The sequence below is a fragment of the Neomonachus schauinslandi genome, chromosome 14, assembly GCF_002201575.2.
Source record: "Neomonachus schauinslandi chromosome 14, ASM220157v2, whole genome shotgun sequence".
Taxonomy (NCBI): domain Eukaryota; kingdom Metazoa; phylum Chordata; class Mammalia; order Carnivora; family Phocidae; genus Neomonachus; species Neomonachus schauinslandi.
This window is the reverse complement of record NC_058416.1, coordinates 18,582,184-18,607,533: the sequence shown is the minus strand read 5'-3', so window position 1 is coordinate 18,607,533 and position 25,350 is coordinate 18,582,184. Positions and strand designations below refer to the sequence as shown.

The window sequence follows — 25,350 nt, the reverse complement described above, 5'->3', positions numbered from 1 at the left end:
ACCTAAAGGATCATTTAGAATCACCTAGGGTACTGAAGGTAACAGCATGAACTGTCACCCACAAACTCATTAAATATAGTTGAAATACTACTTACAGTTACACTGTTAACATTCTGAAACTTAACATAACGAAGTGGGACAATGCCATCTTCTTTAATATCATCCTCTGTTAGTTCCAGAGCTTGAGTTGGTTCACTTCTTTCTGCTTCTTCAAAATCCATAGATCGGGGTAGATTGATAAAAATTTTTACATATTTAGGACCCTGACCTATAAAATGGTAGAATGAAATTAAATGTTAAACCAAACCTGCAATACTTTCCTTCCTTCACCATTACATTCACGCTATACAACCAGTCACACATCCAAATACTTACTCATCTCTACAGCAACTGCTTTTTACAAATACTTCGTATTTTCAGAAGATACAATTTTATTAATGAACAATATTAATACATAATATTTCATATACCTACCTAAATCTTTAGGAACTTTAAGAAATTCCGAGGATTGTCTACGGCCATCCCACCCTGAGCACGCCCGATCTCGTCTGATATCGGAAGAAATTTTGAGTATTTTCATGCATATACCTACCTAAATCTTTAGGAACTTTAAGAAATTCGGAGTATTTTCATAGCCATTCTTTTTTTTTTATACACATTTTTTTAATGCCTGCTAGCAGTATACTAAGTCCTAGGAATACTAGATTGAAACACATATGTACATATGCAAACACATATACATACACAGACTTCTTGCCCTCAACTATAAAAGTCACACTATGAAAATGTACTACTACTAGCGAGGAAGTACAGGGAAGAGGGCAATACAGTCTGACAATGTATGCAGGTTAACATTTGAGCTGGGTCTTGCAGCTGCCAACAACTGATACATTTGTTATTTAGGAGAAAAGCATTACCAGTGACAACATTTAGCTAACAGAAAACTAATCATACAAATTGCCGGGGCGCCTGGGTGGCTCAGTCGGTTAAGCCTTCAGCTCATGGGGAGCCTGCTTCTCCCTCACCCTCTGCCTCCCCCTCCTTGTGCTCTCTCTCTGGCTCACTCACTGTCTCATTCATAACTAACTAACTAAATAAATAAATAAATAAAAATTTTTTAAAAGATTATATAGTTGCCAAATTTCATCTTAGGGATTAAAATGTGCTAAGTGGTTAGATCACATTTAGAGAATGTCTTAGTCCCTTTAACTTCAGGGTACAATCCAAAACCCATATTTAGTGACTAATTAAGGAATCTTAAGATATTCATATTGCTTACTCATCTCTATAGCAACTGCTTTTACAAATACTTGGTATTTTCAGAAGATACAATTTTATTAATGAACAATATTAATACATAAAAATTTAAAACAAAGAAGGAAGGCTATCTGATAAATAGGGTGCTTGCTGTTTCTCCCAATTATAAAGAAAATAAGAAAAATCCTAGTCCCCACTACCTGCCAACACACAACCAAAAAAAAAAAAAAAAATCAACAGGGACAGGAAAAAAGGAGGGAGATGAATAAGGAAAATTCTTTATTTAATAGAAAGAGAAATACCAAGCCTGTACAATCCTGTTTACAGCATCATAATATATATAAAGAAGATGAAACTACTAATAGTGCACAAATAGGAAGATCTAGAACCTTATTTTTCATCTATTAATAGGAAGAGTATGAAATAAATCTCTTCCAGTTCTGATCCTGAAAAATGGCTACTTCAAACCTGAAGTTTTAGAATAATAGTTGGAAGAAAGAGTTTGTTTTTAGATTAAGAGATTAAACTTTTAGAAATAAGATAAAATTTTCCTTTTAGGTCCTAATAATATCACATTATTTGCATTCATTTATCTCCTTGCTTTGTTCCAGAAACAATTTCACTCTTTCCAAAACAAGAAATACCTACCTCTATTATTTAATAAAAAGTTTTACATATGTGCTAACAGATCCACAGAGCAGACAGTTAAAGAAAAGCTGTCCATTACTCACCATTATCTGGCCCTTGAAATTTCATTGAATAAAGCTTAACAGGTTGATTAAATGCCACAGTAATAAGCAGCTGTGAAGAAAATAAAGTTTCATTTTAAAAGGGCTCTTGAACACCTTGATACACACGACAGCTATGTAGACTTAAAATTATTAATTCAAAGGCAGAAAATATTTAATTCAATTCATAAAACCAATGTAATATAAAAAATCAGTAAGTTGAAAGTAACTTGATTAGACTGACATTTGAGAAATACAATAATCTATTATTCACATAAGGGAATGACAACAAAATTTAATAAATTAAATTAAATTAAAAATAGGCATAAGGGGGGGCACCTGGCTGGCTTAGTCAGTACAGCATGCGACACTTTTTTATATAGAGGCTGTGAGTTCGAACCCATCATTGGGCACAGAGCCTACTAAAAAATGGTGGGGGGAGGGGATGCATATATGAACCTAATGTCTTGTGACCTGTAAACTGACAAGCAATTTGTCTTCCAAAAAATCAAACACAATCCAAATTAAAATTCAAACTATATATTTTAGCATATAAGCTTAACATTTTATAGAATGGTCTGTCAAGCATCTACGTGGGTAGATTTGACAATTTGGAAACAACGCACAGATTATATGAAGAAACTAGCCCTCAACTGCACTCTATTCGGTCCAAAACTCAAGAGAATAAGACTTTTAATAGCTCTGTAGTAACCTCCAAACCTCCATCCTAAACTTAATTGGACTTAACTGAATTTAGAAGGGCCACATAAGGGAACTGGAATACAAAATACTGTCAGATGCTTCTCTCTCAGAAACCGTAAGTCATTTGCTCAATATTCTTTCCAGTTGAAATTGTGTCTGATGTACTTATCTATGCTTCTACCCTAGAAGGAAGACTTCCCTGGCAGGAAGATTTCAGGGAGGCTGTGGTCAGTTGTGCTGATACTCAACATCACATTATATTCAGGGCACCATTTACAAGGAACACAACTATGAACAATATTCTTAAAGCTGTTCAGTAAAGTAGCTATGGTTGGAGCAAAGATGAAATTTGGATTTATGATTTCAGGATCACTGTGGTCTGTTTGCCTAAGAAAATACCCAGACTATTTCCTTTGGTTATATAATTACTTTTTATACTTGACCTGTAATAATGTGTCAAAAAATAATAAGCATGACATGTTTATAGAAACTTGAACCACAGGTGACAAGAATGGAAAGCTAGAAACAGATCAAGTCAGCAAGAATATGATACCCTCTTCCTGAAGTCTGTGAAGAAGAATCATTTAACTCCTTTAAGAAAAAGAAGCATGATCAGATTTATGTTTTCTTTTTTTTTAAAGATTTTATTTATTTGAGAGAGAGCAAGTGCACACAAGTGGGGGGGGAAGGGTAGAGGGAAAGGAGAAGCAGACTCCCCAATGAGCAGGGGGCCTGCTGTGGGGATGGATCCCAGGACCCTGGGATCATGACCTGGGCTGAAGGCAGATGCTTAACTGAGTGAGGAGACACCCAGAGGCCCCCAGACCTATGTTTTATTTTTTATTTTTTAAAATATTTTATTTATTTATTTGAGAGAGACAGAGATAGTGAGAGAGAGCTCGAGCAGGAAGGAGGGGGAGAAGCAGGCTTCCCACGGAGCAGGGAGCACGATGCGGGGCTCGATCCCAGGACCCCGGGATCATGACCTGAGCCAAAGGCAGAGGCTTAACCATCTGAGCCACCCAGGCACCCCCAGGCCTATGTTTTAGAAGAATAACTTTTGGGGCGCCTGGGTGGCTCAGTTATCAAGTGGCTGCCTTCAGCTCAGGTCATGATCCCAGGGTCCTGGGATCGAGCCCCACGTCGGGCTCCCTGCTCCGCGGGAGGCCTGCTCTCCCTCTCCCACTCCCCCTGCTTGTGTTCCCTCTCTCACTGTGTCTCCCTCTGTCAAATAAATAAATAAAATCTTTCAAAAAAAAAGAAAGAAGAATAACTTTTGTGAACATGTGGAAGATGAACAGAGACAGTGGATTAGAAAGTATATTAAGGAAAGTCAGAGTCAAGATGAAGATAATGATGGCTTGATCAAGGCAGTACTACATTACCTCATCTGTGACAACAACACAGAGTAGTACAGGGAAGTACAATACAGGTTTACATCTGGGAGTGAGGAACACACACATAAGGGTGCTCATCTAGTTAGTCTCTACTTCTCAGGTAAAAACTCAGTTGAGTAAAAAATATGGAAGACAGGTCAAGAATGAATATAAGGACTTAAGAGTGGTGAAGGCTCAACTCAGTAGTGGAGCCAATCCAAAATTCTGAGATTCTGTGTAATGCACCTGGCAGTTTGCACTGAACAGAGAAAGGAGGTAGGTCTGCACCACCAAAGAAACTGAAACTTACAAAAAGGAAAGGAAGTGGTCACCCGGGAAGGAGAAACATAAAACGAGATGGAAACATGATAAAGAACCCAGAGTGCGCATAAATATTGATGATCCCTAGAAGCTTTAACTTAAGTATCAATTACCTGTTCATCACAATCAGATTCCAAGAAGGTCATATCTTTTCTCAAACAGTTGTCAAATCCATGCTCATCACTTTCATTAAGACATTCACAACCAGCTTTGTTAATAAAAGGCATTAAATCCATCTGAAAAAAAATTAAATCAAGACTTTAGGCAAAGCATTTGGATTTGGTGTAACAATTTAACAAATGTAAATATGTGATTCTCTCTAGATTAGGCAATTTTAAAGAAAACTTCTCTTTTTAAACAGTTACTAAAACTTCTACAATAATCCTTTCATTTGAATTTCTGACTGAGATCTACCACGATTAAAGCCAAGTCTAGGCTTAGCCCACTGGATAAAGTATCAAAAACCAAGTCTTTAACACAAAGATTATAAAGGTTGACTTGTACTTTTTTATTACCAGTGTTTTGCAGGGCAAAATATGCAAATTAAAATATCCATAAGATCCAAAGAAAGCCAACCTCCTTCTTCTAGCGGTCATGTACTCTTCAAATCTATATCCATAAAGAGTTTACATTTAAGATGAATAACAAATAAGGATTAAAACATTTGTTATTATGGAAAATTTCAAGCATATATAAATAATACAATGAACCTCACGTCCTCACTTCCCAGTTACAATAATCAACTCATGGCCACTCTCGTTTCATCTTTACCCTGCAAGCAGTTCCTACCCCTCCCGTTTTCAAATAAATCTTAGGCATGTCTTCATTTCATTCATGAACATTTCAGTGTGTTCATGAACATTTCTAAGAGATAAGGAATCTTAAAAAAAAAATCCTCTGGTATGCCTGGGTGGCTCAGTTGGTTAAACATCTGTTTTCAGCTCAGGTCGTGATCCCAGGGTCCTGGGACCGAGCCCCACATCGGGCTCCTTGCTCAGCGGGGAGCCTGCTTTTCCCTCTGTCTCTGCCTGCCACTCCCCCTGCTTGTGCTCTCTCTCTCTCTCCCCCCCCCCTAACAAATAAATAAAATCTTAAAAAAAACCAAATCCTCAATATTATTATCACAACTGAAATAATGAGTAATACTTTATTATTAGCAAATATCCATGTTCAAATTTCTTCAGCTGTCTCATAAATGTTTTAGTGTGGAACTGTTAGAATAAGAATCCAAACAACATACACTATAATTGGTTAATGTCTCTTAAATCTCCTTTAATCTATTATGGTCATTTAGCATCCAGAGACTTCTAATATTCTAGATTTTGCTGATTGCTTCCCTGTGGTTGTCATTTAACATTTATTTGCCTGTCTCCCATGTATGTGTTAATAATCCAACACAATGCCAGAGCTGTGACAGTGGTCATCCCTATGTTGTTTCTGACTTTAGTGATAAGAGTACCTCTGGTATTCCCCCATTAAGATTTTATTGATTGCTTTAGGAATAAATGGGCATTGAATTCTGTTAAATGCCTTTTCTGCATATTAGGAGATCATAATCTTTCTCCTCTAGATCGCTGGATTTTGTTTACTAATATTTTATGAGCTTTACAACAATTATTCCTAATTGGAACTGGTCGGTAGCTTTTTTTTTTTTGGTGCAAACTTTGCCAGATTCTGGGTTCAATGTCATATTTACTTCAAAAAAAAATTCAGAAGTTTTCCATCTTTGTATATGGTGTTAAGCATTTGGAGTAACACCAGACTACCTGATCTTTAAAGATTTGGTAGAATTTCCCTACAAAGTCATCTTAACCCTTATGGTAGAGGTCTCTAACTATTTTCTCTATGGTGACTGGTCTATTCTGGAGTTCTGCTTATAATGGAGTTGATTCTGATAAACTCTTTCTCTAGAAAAGTATCCATTTCATCTACTAAACAAGGACTATTTTTAAGTTTACCAAGTACTATAGATTATCAGTTGTATATTCACCTATCACAAAGAGTATTATATATATTTATACAGAGGCTAATACATGTGTATATCATTCTGAAAGAGTACATCATTCTAAAGAAAACTTTAATGTCAAATAATTACATGTCAAATCATTATCATCAATATGATGATAATCCATTAGAATAGTCCCTTAATTATTCATGGAGTGGCCTAAATGCTTTCAAAGCCAAAATGTTATTTCGAATTATATTAAATGTTACATTGCACTAAATATTACTCAGGGTAACACACTGTAGCCAATTTAAAAACAGCAGGAAGGGGGGGGGCCTGAGGGGTAGAGAGGTGTAGGGGCACTATAAAGCTAAGTTCTACTATTATAGAATTACTCTAAACTTGAAGAACATTTGCCTTGAAAGGGTAGTTTTGACAAAATCTTTTAAACACTTACGTCTTCCATCCTACCAAGATGCCTCTTCAATATTATATCAAGGATTAAGACCCAGGCATGAAGACAACATTGCAGTCATACTTGTAATATCTTAATGATGAAAAATAAACTAAATAGGTGACTTAAAGTTGTTTTAATATTTATTTATTGTGGGGCACACAAAACAAGTATCACTAACAGTTTCATTAAAGTGCTTTGTTATACAACACTGTCTGGGGACAAATTGGCATTATATCTGACCTAACTACAAACTGACATATTCTGGAAACATGCAATTGGAAATAAATATCACTACCTATGTAATCAACTTGCCAATAATGACAAAAGAATAATGAGAAAACAATCAGACAAATCCAGATTGTGGGACAGTCTATAAGACAGATGGTCTCAACCTGCGCTGTACAATAAGATAGCCATTAGCCACATGTGGCAATTTAAAATTAATTAAAAGTAGATGAAATTTAAAATTCAGTTCCTCAGTTGCACTAGTCATGTAACACATGCCTAATAGCCACATGTACCTAGTGGCTACTATATTAGACTGGTGCCAGTTTAAGCTTCCAAAAAAAGGCAGTAATGAATTAAAAAAACAACAATAACAACAACAAAAAAACAGAAGTTTCCAGAACACCAAAGAGAAACAACTTAAATGTAATGCATGATCCTTGACTTGATCCTAGATGGGGGAAAAATAGCTATAAAGAGTATTCTGGAGGGGTGCTTGGGTGGCTCAGTCGGTTAAGCTCAGGTCATGCGCCCGGGGTCCTGGGATGGAGCCCCACATCAGGCTCCCTGCTCAGCCAGGAGTCTGCTTCTCCCTCTGCCCCTCCCTCAGCTTGTGCTCTCTCTCTCCCAAATAAATAAAATCTTAAAAAAAAAAAATATTCTGGAGATAATTAAGAAAATGTGAATGTAGTCTTTAAGTATTAGAGATATTGTACCATCGTTAAATTTCTTAGGCGTGATAATGGTATCGTGGTTATGTAAATCAATGTCCTTACTCCTAGAAGCTACAGGCTAATAAAATATTTAGAGATGAACCATCATAATGTCTACAGTTTACTTTTAAATGATTCTGTAGGAGGTAAAAGTGGATAAATATATATCAAGAAAGCAAAAACAGCAAAATATTCACAGCTGATGAACACAGGTGAATGGTATATGTGTTTGCTATACTACTACTCTGTCAACTGTGTTTTGTTTAATAAATTTCACCTTTCTTTTTTAGAGGTGGAAAATCTAAAACAAGACACACAGCAAGTTAGGAAAACCTTTCCACGCTTCTAGTTTGGGTTAACAAAAGATCTTACTACACAAATTAGGGTCACTTAAAGTTTCATTTCATTTTGATGAATGATGACAAAATTTGTAGACCAAAATCTACAGTTCAGAGGGCAGAATACTAAAATATATATATAGGCCTCAAGATTTAGAACATATGCAAATCCAACTTCAATTCCAGAGTGCCCAGAACTCAAACTTCTGGGGGAGAAGAAGACTTGATATTGATGGCCCTCTCATTGCCACTGAAAGCCATACTAGGTACTCTTAGCAAATATAGGAGAGAAAAAAAGAATGTTTTAAACTTTCCCAATGTTTCAATCAACACTTTAAAAACTAAAAGTCATTATAGTCACAAAAACACTGTCTTACTTCTGAATAAGAATTATTATGATTCTTAATGTTTTGAGTATCACATCTACATTTATTGCAATATTTCAAACCCCTCTAAAAGAGGTATGTGTATCTCTCTTACTCTGGCTTCAATCAAATTAGGAGTTCCAAAACGAGGATGTATAAAATCAGTAACTGTATAGCCTCTTAGTGTTAAAACATAACAAAGTCTTTAAAACCAAAATTTTGTTTTAAAATTGTCAATACATTTCTGCAATGCTAATACTTAAATCTATTTAAGATACAGGCTTTCATTCATTCACTTATTCCCGTTAAGTTTCTATTTGTGTTGTGAGAATGATGACATTCTTAGAAACACATTACCAATTCTTAAATATTTAAGAACCTTGCAGACATATAGTTCAAAACTTTTAATGTCTTGATTGACACCTGATGGAAAAAATGAAAATGTTTTTAATAACCTTTCACACTGTATTCATAACATTTGCATGAAAACTAAATTATTTTTATTTCCTAAAAATTTTTTCCTGCTTATTTCCTACCTGAGGACAAAACACTGATAATCACACTTAGCTGATGTGTAAAGAAGTATCCCTCTAGCTAAGCAGCAGGACTGTTGTGCTCGTAAGAACTTTTCATGCAAAAACACTTAGTAAATAAAGGAAAAAAAAATACAAAGATGTAAACACAACAGTTTACAAGTCAAATAATTTCCAAAATTTTCCAAAAGGTGTCACAACCCTGACTTATACAACATGTTCATACTTTCTAACTGGATATTACCATTTCAAATTATTACATAACAGTCCTGTTTTAAATAGATATTAATTGTGCCTCCCTAAATTAATTAACACTAGTACCACATGTTAAAGACACTTTTTGAAGATGCAACACTCAACCCCCCCCCACACACACACAAAAAGAATCTCTCATATTTATCTGACTAGAAAGTCTCCTTATTCAGCATGAATTTAAGGGACTTTACAGAAAGAACGTGTAGCCCATGACATCAATCTGCTTTACTATAGTTGATATATATTCTTTCATATACTAGCTTTAACTTAAGGTAACAATTATTTTTTAAAAAGTTCATTTTTGATCTGCAATTACCATTAACTTTATAACAAAAAAATTGGGAAAGATATATACAAATATATGTTTTGGTATGCAGGATTAACCAATTTGCATAAATGAGTCAGTTACCATGAAGTGCTACTTCTGAATTTTGGTCCTTCCTGAACAGCTCTTAAATGATAAAGATACTGAATTATAATTATTTGTATTATGTAATTCTCACTTTTAAGTTCCTAAGTCTTCAAGTTATTATTTGAATAATAACTTACTCTTAAAACTCAGAAAAACATATCCAATAGCAAAGTCACATATGACCCTAAAACAAAATAAATAAATTTTTTTTTTTAGCAGAAAAAAAGAGGTGCCAGAAAAGAGGGAATACATTAAAAAGGAGAGAGAAAACTATAGGAAGTGGCAGGAAAGGGAGTCCAGCATATAAAGATCACACATTAAAATTTACATGTCATTTTACACAATTGTCAAAACCTGAAAAATTTTTCCAATATATGTTTATTCACATTTTGGGGGGAAAGTATATAATTTTAAGATTACATATAAATAAAACATTCATTATATGTAATAAAATGAAAATTAAATGTATATATAAAAATATATATACATTAAAAATGATTAAATGTTTAAAACTGGCTATTAAGACAATTCAGAAATCAGGTTTAAAAAAAACAAGTGGCAAAAAGAATTATTTAGGAAAAATTGTTTTTGATGAGGGCTTAAGATTATAATACATACAAACAGAAGCAAAAACCCAATAATCAGCTAATGAAATTACTTTTAAAGATCTTATTTGAAAGTATTCTTAACTAGCAAAAGACAACAGTCAATTTCATTTTAACGAAATAATGAGAAAAGATATATCGTGATTTCACTCTTAAGTCTACCTACATAGCCTTTTGGAATATCTGTGTCCTCATTGCTTCCAGGGTCATTTTCTAAGTGCTGCTTGATTTTTTCTTCTAATCCAACAGCATCTGCTCCTTGATATTGATCAATTCTCACTTTGTTTCGAAAAAACAGAAATGTAGGTGTTGCTGATATATTGTTGGTGGCAGCTGTTCCCTAGAATTGGCAAGTTAGATGCCGTTAATGAATTAAAATTTACCTTAAACCACTCTGAATATTCATTCTACCTCTCTGTAGAAGTTAAATATCACAAGCATGAACAAAAACCACATAAAATAACTCATTCCCAATTGTTATTTAAGAAAAAGCAGGCCTATTACTGAGGGCACAACTACATTATCTCTAAATTCCCAATGAAGAACATGCATTTTTATCAATTTTAGTGTTAAACACTTCACCCACCAGTAGAACAATTAGCTTCCAATACAGAAATTATGCTTTATACCACCAGCTAGCGCTTTCATAAGTACATGCTGTTTTTTAAATGGGGAAGCCCAAAAAGGTGTTAATACATCATCACAAACCACTGCTACTAGGAAAAAGTACAGATCTGAAAAACAGTAGCCCATCTCTCCATGAAAATGAAGTAACAACCTCACTCAACTTTACTCATAGAAATGACTTCTGGCCTCCCATCAAACACACTGCAACATTTACCTTTTAAAATTCTGCTCCACTCCACAATATTATAAAACTAAGTACTGAGTGGAAATTAGCTACTTAACCACTGACTCATGACTTAAACTTTTCATAAGTATAAAGGAAAGAGTTAAAGCAAACGTGTCATCTTGCATATTCAAATGCTATAAAAAGGTACCACTACACTGTTTAAAGAAAAATAACCATCAAGTTTACACACAGATGTCTTCTCTAAACCTCAAAAATTAAAAAACAAAAAACAAAAAACATGACTGACGTTTTAGAACAGTACTGTCCAAAAGAAATATAAGACATAAATGTGGTGTATATATATAATCTTTAGTTGCCAGTATCCACAATAAAAAAGTACAGAGGAACAACTGAAGTCAATTTTAATGCTATATTTTAGTGAATCCAATATTTGCACTTTCAACAGTCAGTGTAGAACATCAATGACATATTTTACATTTTTTTTTTCATACTAAGCCTTCAAAATCCTATGTGTATTCTACACTTACAGCACTCCTCAATTTGGATTTGCCACATTTCAAGTGTGCAATAACCACATGCTGCTAGTGCCTACCATACTGGACAACAAAGCTCCAGAACAAAGCTCCTGAGTAGAGACAGGAATACTAAAATAAGGGCCAGTGATGGGAGCCCAGTAGTATGTGACAGAAGTACTAAGCAATATTATAGGGTTTAAACCAAACCCCAGTGCTCGCTTCGGCAGCACATATACTAAACCAAACCCCAAACTACTCACTACAAACTATTATAACATTTAAAAATTCTTTTCACAGGGCGCCTGGGTGGCTCAGTTGGTTGGGCGACTGCCTTCGGCTCAGGTCATGATCCTGGAGTCCCGGGATCGAGTCCCGCATCGGGCTCCCTGCTCGGCGGGGAGTCTGCTTCTCCCTCTGACCCTCCCCCCTCTCATGTGCTCTCTCTCTCTCATTCTCTCTGTCTCAAATAAATAAATAAAATCTTTAAAAAAAAAAAAAAAATTCTTTTCACACTCAGAATATATCGAAGACAAAACTTCACCAAAAAGAGGAGGTACACAGCTATTCCTTAATCAGAACTAAAGACTACATTTTTAGTGTTGGAAGGAACCTTCAAAAATTTTTCCCATTAACTCCTCCTCCATATTTCCACATATGCAAACACAGAATTGTCACAGAGTCATTCCTACTAAGTAATCAGGGCAATCTCCCCACAACACTGTGGCTCAATCGACAGTAATTAACACTTTCAGGTTTCTGCTGAGTGTGCAGCTTTGAAGCTAATATTACAAATTGATCAATTCAAATCAAACTATAACCAAGAATTCTCTGCCATGGCTTTCAAATCAAACAATGCCTCAGCAGTAAAAGATAATATTCTCGATTTGCAGAAGATAAACAAAAAAAATGTAAAAAAAAGGACTTCCAGGTGACTGATTTAGTTGAACAGCTTATCAGTTTTACATCAGAAAGATATGAATATCAACAAACCCAGAAGCAATTAATATTGAACTACCCTTTTTAACTAATGCGGCCACAATGACATTTGTAGTAAAATTCAGGTCCATATAACATTTCCCCATCTTCAAAGAAGTACTATGTGCATAAAGAGAGAAACAAACGAAGGATGATAACAGTGTTGAATTTCAAACCAATGTAAATTTTTTTTTAAAGGACTCCTTTCCCTTACCTGACACTGATGTACATCAACTTCCAAGAAAACTGCCTGTGGATACTTATTACTCATAGAACTGAATGCTGGGGCAATCCTTAAACACGGTCCACACCTGTGAGAAAGGTAAAATACATGCTTGGTAAAAAAAAAAAAAAAAAAAAAGAAAAAAAAAACCCCACCAAAAACTGTATTAATTTATACTCTAAAGAATTTGTTAATTAAAATATGAAATTAAACAAAATCTGATCATCCTAGCTTCAGTCTTTCTAGTCTTTTCCACTAGATTATTTAGATATACTTGCATCAATACCACATTGTCTTAATGACTACAGATTTATATTAAGTTTTAAAGTCTAATAATGTTAAGTCTTCTGGCTTTGTTCTCACTGAGAAAAATTAAAGATGGAAATAAAAGGAGGAATACACTATGCTTATAAACTGGAAAACTCAACAGGGTCAAGATGTCAATTCTCCTAAATTTGATCTTCAGAGTAAATGTAAAATCCCAGTAGGTTTTCTTGCAGAAGTTAACAAGTTTAAATTCTAAAGTTTATAGGGAAATACCAAAGATAACCCAAGCCATTTTGAGGTTCAAAGCTGAGAAAATTAATTACTGAATATTAAGAACAATCACAAAGCTTTATAAATTAAGAGTGTACAGTATTGGTACAAGGACAAACAAACTGACCAAGATAAAAGAACAGGTCCAGAAACAAACCTATCCTACACAGAGTAACCTGATTTACCAAGCATTTGACACAGCAGTGCAGTGGGGAAAGGGTGGTCTTTTCAATAAGCAGTGCAGTGTCAACAGGATACTCACATGGGAAGATGCGAGTCTTGGCCCCTATACCTCACACCATACACAAAACCAATTCCACATGGATTACATATCTCAATCTAAAGGTGAAACAGTAACAGCTTTAAGAAAAAATACAAAGGATACTTTCAAAACTTTGAGTAAGCAAAGATTTCTTAAAACACAAAAAACACCAAAGAAAAGAGGAAATAATTGATACACTGGAATATACTTGATAAACTGGAAAATATTGAGACCTTTTGTTCATCGAGATACCATTTAGAGAGTGAAAAGACCCCAGAGTGGCAAAAAATATATATATATCTGTAAAACATATCGAAAGGCTTACATTGCTAATATGTAAAGAATTCCTACAAATCAGTAAGAACAAGACTGACACCCAAAAGGAAAATGGGTAAACTCTTAAACCAGTACATGACAAATGAGGTTATCCTAACAGTCAATAAATATGAAAAGATACCTCACACTTCATTAGTCACTAGAGAAGCCAGGGAAATGCAAATTAAAACTACTCCCACCAGGGGCACCTGGGTGGCTCAGTTGTTAGGCGTCTGCCTTCGGCTTGGGTCGTGATCCCGGGGTCCTGGGATCAAGCCCCACATTGGGCTCCCTGCTCGGTGGGAAGCCTGCTTCTCCCTCTCCCACTCCCCTTGCTTGTGTTCCCTCTCTCGCTGTGTCTCTCTCTGTCAAATAAATAAACAAAATCTTTAAAAAAAAAAAAACAAAAAACTACTCCCACCAAAATAGCTAAAATAAAAAAGAACAAAGTATTACCAAGAATGTGGAGCAACTGAATTGTTAGTGACTGTGCAAGCTTTAGGAATATAACCACTGTAGGGGTAAAGGAAAGAAACTGGCAGTATCTGCTACACAAAGACCTATGCCTACCTCATGAGCATGTCTGAAGTATATAAACAACAGAAATGTCTACATAGGTTTGCCTTAGGGCACTTGAAAAAATATTGGTAGTAGTAATATTTCTAAGAACCAAAAGTGGAGACTACTCAAATTCTATCAACACAGAATGAGTAAATTAATTGCAGTTACTCCTACTGTGGAATACTATACAACAATGAAAATGACTGATGTCAAACATCATGCAAAAACATTGATTAACCTCACAAATAATACTGAGAAAAGTAGTACATTATATGATTCCATCTATGCACAGCTCAAATACAGGCAAAACAAATCAATGGTACTATAGACAAAGGTTACCTTTCTGAGAGTTAAAGACAGGATAGGGTCATGAGAGGTATCAAAAAGCTAGTTATGTTCTATTTGTCCAGAAGCTCATTACATGGGCATGTGTGTTCAGTTTATGAAAATTAATTAAGCTATACATTTATAATTGTGTATTATGTTGTATCTCAATAAAAATTTAGAGAAAAACCTTGGCAATAGCAGAGAGGAGCACAAGGAAAAGCAAGTTCTGAAGTACGAGATGTTCAAACTCACAAATGTTCATCCTCAAGCTGCGACTGAATATACTGATTAATCAGTATATTCATCCCATGCCATCCTTAAGCCTCACACCAAAAAAGCTAAGAAAATAAGCAATTAAGTTCTTTAATATTAAACTTGGTGCTTCTGAAAGTAGATTTTTGGATCTAACAATCCTCAAAAGTCCTGAGACCAATTTGAAACAAACATTTAGAGTCACTAAACCTATGTTTAGTTTGGCAAAATACTTCGAGTTATCAGTAAGTCTTAAACATTATGGATGGGAGTACCAACTGTTATATCCTTTCTGAAGGGCCATTAATCATGATCTGTCAATTTTAAATGAACACAACCCAAGATTCAACAATCTCATTTGCATACATCTATCCTACCTAACACTCATTTTCACAATACATATAACAAAGTTCAATTCAATGTTTCTAACGGTAAAAAACTAGAAACAATCTAAATGGCAGCAACAGAAAAATAGTTTAAAATGTTATGACACACTCATACCAGGGGATAAGGATAATTTGTAAATTTGTACTGTTTAAAAGAAAACTAAGTCTCATAATAAAATTCTCTATTACTACATTATAAAGGTGTGGGTATATACACACGTTAGGTGTGTCACACAATAATCAGTTAATTACTTCTGTAAAGTAGGACTGGAAAAGGAAGAGAGTTTAGGGAAGACTTTTAAATTATTCATACTTCTGTATCCTTTGTTTTTTTTTTTTTTAGGATGAACAGGTGCCTTTATTTTAAAATATTAAATAACTTGAGACTAGAGAATTTAACATTAACTGCATTTAAACGGGTGTCCCAAATGAAGCACAGCTATTTATGCTACACCACAACACATTCACTCCTGAAAAAAATCTCCCTTCTGCAGAAGTATGTATTCAAAATAAGACTTACAGGAAAAATCAGACTGAGGCAAACCATTTAAACCTATACAACTTTGTAAAAACATCCCTAAGACAAAACAGTAACGTACTCAGGAAATACTTGGACAGTTGGGCAGGTGGCTCGGACTAGAGGCTACCTCAGCAAATATTTAAAACGAATAAAAACAATGGAAGTGCCTTTTCAGGTACTATGACAACTGAGCCACGGGGCTGTGGGAGGAAGTTCAGTACCAACCATGAAGCCCTCTATGGAGCAAGTGCTCCTGTTAAACTGGAGTAACTCTCTCAAAACAAACGCGGAAGGGAGCTTGCCTGTATCACTGAGGGGTTTGCTTCTTCCTGCTAAAGGATCTATTTCTATTTCTGTTCCTCACTATCTAGGAAAAACAGAATATGAACCAACACAACTTCCACATCATACTGAGATCATCACTCTATTCACCAGGCATGTATGTGCTAATCAGTGTTAAAAAAAAAAAATTTCTTGTAGCTAAAATAACTGTACTAAACTGTTCCCTTTCAAACTTTAACCTTATCTAGATCCTCTGTTTAATTTTAGTTAGCCATCACAGGTTGTAACTTTAGTCAAAAATCAAAGTAAGTCCTAGAACAAAGAAGCAGAAATAAATACAGCAGCATACTTTCACACTATAATCATTCAAATGAATTGATTAGTTATTTTAAGATGTTTGCCTGCTTAACATTAGCATTTAAGAATAAATTTAAATTTCCATTATTAGCTGCGCTCATGAGCAAGTCACCTGATATCTCCATACAAAATGAGAAGGAACTAGATTCTCTAGCACCTTTCTCATATCTAAAATATTATGCCCCAGGGACATCTGGGTGACACAGTCGGTTAAGAGTCCAACTCCGGGACACCTGGATGGCTCAGTCGTTAAGCGTCTGCCTTCGGCTCAGGTCATGATCCCAGGGTCCTGGGATCAAGCCCCGCATTGGGCTCCCCGCTCAGTGGGAAGCCTGCTTCTCCCTCTCTCTCTCCCCCTGCTTGGGTTCCCTCTCTCACTGTCTCTCTCTGTCAAATAAATAAATAAAATCTTAAAAAAAAAAAAAGAGTCCAACTCTTGATTTCAGCTCAGGTCCTGATCTCATGGTCATGCGATCGAGCCATGTGTTGGGCTCCACGCTCAGCGCAGGGTCTGCCTGAGTCTCTCTCCCTCTGCCCCTCTCCCCGCTCCTCAAATAAATAAATAAATAAATAAATCTTTAAAATATGCCCCAAATATGCCTGAATTTCAGGATCACACTTTTTTCTCTTGTGCAACCCCTGATTCACAGCCCTTAAATAATATACAGTCACAGAGCCTCTGAACTTGTAAAAGTGACCACAGATCATCTAGTCCCGAGGTTTAAAAAAGAAAAAAAAGTTCTTTTTCTATCTCTGAACCTCTCTTTGACAGAAAGGTTACCTGTTAAATCTAATACGTAAAATGGATATGTAAGAAGGATTCTGACTTATGCTTTTTGAGAAAAACACAGCAGACAACTCTCCAGCTTTCTGCAATACATAAAGAATCAAACCCACAAAACTAAAACTTTAAAACTGACCTAACCTAACACAATTATTGGATAAGTAAGAACTGAAGACCAGAAAACTTAAATGACTTGCCCAAAATCAGGCACTCTAGTCAATGGCAGGACCATAACAGAACAGTTAATCCTAATCCAATCCAATCCAAGCGTTCTTTGAAAGCACCAAGTTAGGTTCATACATAAGATTTTTGTTTACAGTCATAATATAAATACATTTTACTTCACGAACTTGCCGCTCTTCACTATTTGCTAAAGTATTTAGTGCTCTGCCTTGAGCAATAAGATGTGTAAACACATTGATGATAAATGGTAAGGAAAATGTATGTGCTTTCTGAAGAGATATTTTAAAAGTCTGTTTTTCCATAGGGCACAACTTTAAAGTAGGTAATGTCTAGATTAATTATATTTTAATTAGGGCAGGCATAATCATAATTGGTCCTATTAATAACACAAAATGGCTAGCATTCATTGAGCATTTACCGTATGTTATACAATTTACAAAACCCTTAAATTCATTTAAGCCCTACAATTCCTCATTTCAAAGTCAAGAACAATGAAGTACAGTGCTAGAATTTGATCACAAAACCCAACTCTTAACAGCTATTCCCAAAACCCCAAAACAGTGGCCTACACACTGCTTTTTGTTATTTCTAAATTAATTGCCAAGATTAAAACTATTTATATGCTCTTTAAAAAAATCCAGACAGATACCATTTTGTGAAGTTCAAATTCAGGCAAAACTAATCTGTAGTGTTAGAATTCAAGAATGAGAAGAAAGTGTGGCAGGGGATGGAAGGGGGGAAATCTTGATCTACATGTTGGTTAAAACAATGTATACACAAATGATTTGTCTACATTTCTACAGGCATGTCATACTTCAATTAAAAAGTATACTTTTAAGAAAAATTCTCTATGTTCTCTGAGGCCTCACCATGTGCTAGTTATCTTAAAGCTACTACCTACCTCTCTCATTATCTGCCTGGTCCCTATGGACTACTGAGCCTGCTATCTCTGTAATTCAGTCTGCAGCAATGGTGCATCATATAATTAATAACATATGTACACATATATACGTATATATACTTATACATACATACATATGTGTGTTTATGTGTGTATATATATATATATATATGATGTGTTATCTGAACAAGCTACTATAACCATTAGAACTCAACATCCTAATATACACTAACATTCTTCCCGGATGGTAACACCTAACCAACTACAAATAGGACCTACTTTAACAAAACTGAATATATGGTAAATACATCTATAAAAATGATACATTCACAAATTAAAGATAAAAATCATACTCCATATAATTTCACTTATATGTGGAATCTAAACAAACGCACAAATGAAAAAACCAGAAACAGACTCATAAATACAGAAAACAAACTGGTGGTGATGGGGTGGGGATTGGTGAAGGGATCAAGAGGTACAAACTTCCAGTTATAAAAAAAGTCATGGGGATGAAAAGTACAGCATATGGAATATGGTCAATAATACTGTAATAACTGTGTATGGTAAAAGATGGTAACTACACTTATGCTGAGCATTTCGTAAACTATATAACTTAAATCACTATGTTGTACCCTGTAACAAAATACTGTATGCCAAGTATACTTCAATTAAAAAACAATCATTCATACTAAGTTTTATGGGGAAGAAAATGTATATTCTTTCAGCATTGGGGCGTACCCACCAGTGATAACAACAAAACTGGCATTGCTTATTAATCAATCACTAAATGTATCTGAGTTTACTTAAAATGAGTAACAGTTTGGAAATAACAGTTACAAAAACATGTTACCACAGTATATAATTCACATATATAATTTCATTCTCTGAACAATAGTTAGGTTACATGTTACTATTTCCATTTTACAGGTAGAGAAAAGAATATCAGAGAGTGAACTGAACTGTCCTAAGTTATAAGATTAGTTTGCAAGCAGCTCTAACTAACTTTTTAGTTAGATACTTATTTAAAAATGTCAGGCTCTATGCAATATAGAGATGAACCTGCATTTCCTTTCTACTTAGGCTGGGAAGAACAAGAACAGCACTTTATAATCCAAACTGCATTCAGCAATGGGACCTTAAGTTATTTAACCTGTGATTCAACATCGTCATTTGTAAAATGGGGATAATTTCAAAGATTATTTTGAGGATTGAATAAGTCAATATAAATATTTAAACAAGTCTCTTACAAAAGTAAGTAATATGTAAATGTTGACTGTTTCAATTGTTAAAAAAAATTAAATACCAGAGAAGGGTGCCAAGACCATTCACTGGGGAAAAGACAGTTTTTTCAACAAATGGTGCTGGGAAAACTGGGTATCAACATACAAAAGAATGAAGGTGGACCTTTACACCATATACAAAAATTAACTCAAATGGGTAAAAGACCTAAATTTGAAAGTTAAAATTATAAAATTATTTGATGAAAACATAGGGGTTAACTCTTCATGACACTGGATTTGACAACAATTTCTGGGAAATGACACTTAAAGCACAAACAACAAAAGATAAATTGGACTTCACCAAAATTTAAAGACTTGAGCATCAAAGAACACTATCGAGGAAGTGAAAGGCAACCAATGGGAGAAAATATAAATCATGTATCAGATAAGGAATACCCAAAATATATAAAGAACTCCTACAATTCAGTAACAAAAAACAAGTCATTCAAAATGAGCAAAGGACTTGAACAGACATTTCTCCAAGGAAGATAAATGACCAATAAGCACAAGAAAATATGCCCAACTTCATTAGTCATTAAGGAAATGCAAACCAAAACCACCAGACCACTTCAGACCCATTTAGGATGGCTATTAAAATATAAAAAATGTTGGCAGGTATGTGGAAAATTAGAACTCTCCTGCACTGCTAGTGGGAATGCAAAATGGTGCAACCACATTCCACTCCCAGGTATATACCCGAAAGAACTGAAAGCAGGGACTCAAAGAAATCCTTGCACACCAATGCTGATAGCAGTATTACTCAAAATAGCTAAAAGGTGGAAACAACTCAAATGTCCATCAACAGATGAATAAGCAATATATGGTGTATACATACAATGAAATATCATTTAGCTTGAAAAAGGAAATTCTGACACATGCTGCAACATGGATGAACCTTGAAAACATTATGCTAAGTGAAATAAGCCAGAAACCAAAGGACAAATATTACATAATTCCACTTAAATGAGGTACCAAGATTAGGCAAATTAATTCATAAAGACAAAAAGAAGTTACCAGGGGTGGGAGGTTGGGGGGTACTGGGAGTTCTTGTTTAATGGGTAGTTACTGGTTAATGCTTTTACCTGAGATAATGAAAAAATTCTAGGAAATGGTGGTGATGTTGTGAATATACTTAATGCCACTGAATTATACATTTAAAAATGGCTAAAATGATAAATTTCATGTTACATATATTTTACTACAATTAAAAAACTGAGTGCTGGCTTTGGCAGCACATATTACTAAAATTGGAACGATACAGAGATGAGCATGGCCCCAGTGCAAGGATGACATGCAAATTCATGAAGCGTTCCATATTTAAAAAGAAAAAAAAAACCTGAAAATATTGGAGAGCCACTGAAGATCCTTAAACAGTGACAATCTGCATAACATTTTATTAAAATTAATAGACAGGTTAGGTATAACATTGAAGTGGAAAAAAAGGAGTAAGACTCAAAGTAGGGTTGGAAAGGAAACAGCTGCCGGAGAAAATCATGTTCTTGGCCTAAAATGGGACATTAACTTTGATCTAAGAGGTTTCCTACATGGTCTTCTGGATATAGTTGTTTGAGGGTCTAATGCTGATACCCAGTTACCCCAGAGGGGTCACACTGACATAGTTTGTGTAGGAATACTAACGGCCAAAATGTTAAAGAACTTCAAGGTAAATATAATCTTTTATTTTTTTTTAAAGATTTTTTATTTATTTATTTATTTATTTGAGACAGAGAGAATGAGAGAGACAGAGAGCACATGAGAGCGGGGAGGGTCAGAGGGAGAAGCAGACTCCCTGCTCGGTGAGGAGTCTGCTTCTCCCTCTGACCCTCCTCCCTCTCGTGCTCTCTATCTCTCTGTCTCAAATAAATAAATTTAAAAAAATAATAATAGAAATAAATGTTAGCTATAAATATACTTTTGAACTTAAAAGTTCTCTAAATTCATTTTCTTTATGCTGTTTTTCCAAAAAAAATTAAATTTTCATTGCATCAAAATACCTTTTTAAAAGTAAACAACACAGTGCTTTACCAATCAATGTCTGCAGTTGTTTATGGTTAAATGTTGCCTCATTGTTAATGGAAGTGTTTCCTTAATAGTAAAGCTTCCCTACTTTTCTCACTTCAATTAATAAATGATTTATCACTGTCATCTGTGCTGCTATGGTAAGGGAAAAGAGTATTTTATTGGGGGATGAAAGTCTATACACTCCTACAAATTAGAATTAGAAAAGTGAATTAAAAATGAGATTCATTGTTAAAATCATCTCTTTTCCAACTTTGGCCTAGGTACTTAACAAATGTACAGGTATCCCTCCATATTAAAAATATCGACATCACAAAACTGCTAAATGTGGGAGGGCACATTTATAGAATTTTGACATTCGTTTTAGACATATCCTTATAATGAAATTTTTATCTTCTTCAATTTAGTAAATATGAAAGTCCACATGTCAAATGGGTACTCTGTGCCACCCTAGAAAATCCAATATACTGTCCCTTTTCAATTCTGTATAAAAGAGGTTGGTGCAGGATTAAGTCCTTGTTTTTATCTTATCTGCATCCCCCAAGCACTAAAACTATCTAATCCTAATGCCACCACTTATACACTCAACATTTATTGAATCACATTCAGGAGCCATTAATCACTTTTTACCCTGATTAAAAATACTGCCTTATGTTTATATAGTTACCTGGACAATTAAATGTGTTACATAAATAGTGATACCTGTAGTAGATTTCTCCAGGTTAGTTTAAACGTAAATAACTCCGGGGGTCAAGATAAATCAAATGGAGACCTTTAATCCTTCTAAGTTAGAAGATACTGACATACACAAGGGAAGGTCAATAAATACACACAGTCGCTGAAATCTTGGTTCTGAAGGCCTAGTTCCAACATGTCACTCTTACAGAGGTACACTGCACACTCAAAATAGAAAATCCACCAGCTCTGCGACCAATAAATTATGTTGAGATTTACCAAAGTCAGTTAAGCATCGTTCAAGATCTCTGTCCTCTTAAACCATCAAGTCAAAAATGGAGTCTATTTGGCCAAACCCAGATGTTTGGATATCTATATTGTATATATACTCACTCTTCATTTCTGTGACCAGATGCAGTCGCACACATAACGGAGCCTAAGTTACAAAGTTACTAACCAAACGAATAACAAAACCATTAAGAAAATTAAAAAGCACTCGGACCCAACATTAATTTAAAATGCATTAAATGAGCCTCGGGACTAAGCACTACGTGGATTAGTTGAATAGTCCCAACTGAATTTCCTAAAGGTCTTACAGAAATGCAGGTGGTGAAGAAAGCCAAAGTGTTCGGTAAATTAAGATTTCAGGGTTTCTAAAATGCAAGTGACAGCTGGCTCCCCGAAACGATGGGGCGGGTGAAAGCAGGGGCGCCTGTAGGAAGACTCCAACAGACTAGAAGGAAGAGAAGTGGGCCACCCCCAAGTCCAGAGCTCGTCCGAGGATGCAGAAGGGACGGGAAGCGATCTCCTAGGCTAGGGAACGCGGATGGCCAGGCCTTCGTGCCCTCCAGAGACTCCCTTGTGCACCACCGGGGGCTCACACCCAAGAGCGGAGGCCTAACTGGGCAGGGGCCTGGGGCTGCGGCCAGTGCCGGACATTCCGCAGCAAGAGATCCCAAGGGAGTCGGGACCCGGAAAAAGTGAAGGGAAAGCAGAGACGGACAGACAGCGCCCGCAGGGCTCGCGCCCGGCCTCACCCTCGCATGGTGAACTTGACCACGGCGAGTCTGGAGCCCGCGCCGCTCAGCTCTGGCTGGAAATCTGGGTCGCTCCCGACCGGCTTCACTCCCACCATTCTCAGCCCGGCAGGGCGGCCGCGACGCCACCGGCTTCAAAACTGAAGAAGACTCGGGAGAGGAAGGGGAGAGGCTCGGAAAGGCCAAGGCCTGAACACAGGAGGTACCGACCGCAGCGTCTTCTCCGGGACTCTCAGTGCCGAGTCACGCCAGGGAGCCGAGCGGCCGAGGGGGTGGGGACGGGAGGGGGGAGGGGAAGGGAGAGGCGAGGGAAGGAAAGGCGTGCGGCACCCAGCAGCCACCGCGCGACAGGGCCGCCAGCGCTTGCGCACGTTAGCGTCATTTCCGCGTCGTCCGTTTTGGCTCCCACCACCCAATCCTAAAACGCGACCCCTGGCTCCACCCTCGACTGAGGAGCCCCCCCACTCAGGCTGGAGCGGCGCAGGCGCGGAAGAGTAGCAGTCACAAGCTCAGGCGTGAGTGCGTTTCAGAAGTTCGTGTGTTCCTCCGCCGTTCCAAAATTCGCGGCTTCTAGCGAGTTTTCTGGGGTGGGAAAGTAAAAAGGAGATCCCTTTTTCCCCGAGGCTTGTGGCTAAGGTTTTTACCCCAGTGCTGGAAGAATTACTTTGTTTCGTATTCGGGGCAGATCGCCACGCTAGACAAAAAGAGACTTTAGGTACATTGATTTACGGATCTCTTGATAAAAGGGTGCTCTATCTGTGCATTCATCCACAAAATATCATGCACCTGTTTTTAAGTTGTGCCTGAAAAAAAAATGAAAGCACCATCCTTCTTAAGAAACACAGTCTAGTGATAGACGTCAGCAATAGAATAACAAGTATGCAAAGGAAACGGTGGAGACAAATGAGACAGGAGGATGGGGCAGGGTAAACTTGCTAGAAATTGTGGCCCCTGAGCTGGATCTTGACAGAAGAAGAGAGCCAAATGGTGAGAGGTGACAGGAGTATTACAGGCAGAAGAACCAGCAGTACCGATTCGTGGTTGGGGAGGGCTGATGATAATAATAATAACAATAGTTAATAAATTATGCGATAGACAAGATACATGCTCTTTGTGTATATTAGCTCGTTCAATCCTCACAACAACCCTGTGAAGTAGGTCCTGTTATTTCACGGTTAGACGAATTTTCCCTAGTTCACACACCTAGTAAGAAATCAACCTCAAGTTGAGGTAGTCTAACACCAGTGTGTTCTTTTTAAAAAGTCAGGCTATGTGACAAATGATTTGCTTTTGGATTTAGCTGGGGTGATGAAACTGAAGAGGAAGATAGAGGTCTGATCAGGACTAGCTTAAGAAATTTGTATTTTAACATGAATGCAATGGAGTAATCACTGTAGGGCAAATTTTTTTTTTTTTTAATTACAAGAAAGTGTCTTTAGAGAAAGCCCTGAGGTAGCAGTGAGGAGGCTGGAAGGCAATAAGACAAGTTTAGGTTACTGTAGTAATCCAGAAAGTGAGTTATGGGAGCAGCTGAAGTGGAAATGAAGAGGACATGATTATTTGAGAAACAATTAGCAGCTAAAAATCACAGGATTTAGTGACCAATTGGACCAATTTAGAGCAATGACAGATGAAGGAGTCTAGGATAGTGAAATATTTCAATCTCATGGCTTTTTGTACTGAGTTAAAATGCCAGTAGGACATCTAGGTAAGGAGTATAGCGATAGTAGGAAGGTTGAGTCTGGAACAAAAGAAAAAGGAGTAGGCTAAAGTTGCAGATTTGAGAGTCATTAGTTTTAAGGGTGAAAATTGAAGCCCAGGAACACAATTTGGAGGCCCCATGGCAATTGTTGTCCCCATTCTACTGATGATGAGGCTCACTTTCAAGAAGTGTGTAACTCATTCAGTTA

At 36.3% G+C, this 25,350-nt stretch overlaps 1 protein-coding gene and 1 non-coding gene across 3 annotated transcripts in view; one reads left to right on the top strand and one right to left on the bottom strand.

Annotated features, from left to right (window-relative positions):
* Positions 1-23,758, bottom strand: part of TXNL1 (thioredoxin like 1) — a 35,261-nt gene extending 11,503 nt beyond the window's left edge. For both annotated transcript variants that reach the window (XM_021686376.2, XR_006541217.1), the window contains exons 1-6: positions 23,441-23,758; positions 12,751-12,847; positions 10,399-10,572; positions 4,498-4,620; positions 1,989-2,058; positions 96-268 (exon numbers count right to left, since the gene is read on the bottom strand). In XM_021686376.2, coding sequence (XP_021542051.1) covers positions 96-268; positions 1,989-2,058; positions 4,498-4,620; positions 10,399-10,572; positions 12,751-12,847; positions 23,441-23,538 — 735 coding nt within the window. In that variant the 5' untranslated portion in view covers positions 23,539-23,758. The remainder of the gene's footprint in view (positions 1-95; positions 269-1,988; positions 2,059-4,497; positions 4,621-10,398; positions 10,573-12,750; positions 12,848-23,440) is intronic.
* On the top strand, positions 20,926-21,030 carry LOC123326657. The gene has a single exon (XR_006541232.1). It is a non-coding gene; the product is annotated as a U6 spliceosomal RNA (small nuclear RNA).
* Positions 23,759-25,350: the final 1,592 nt, after the last annotated feature.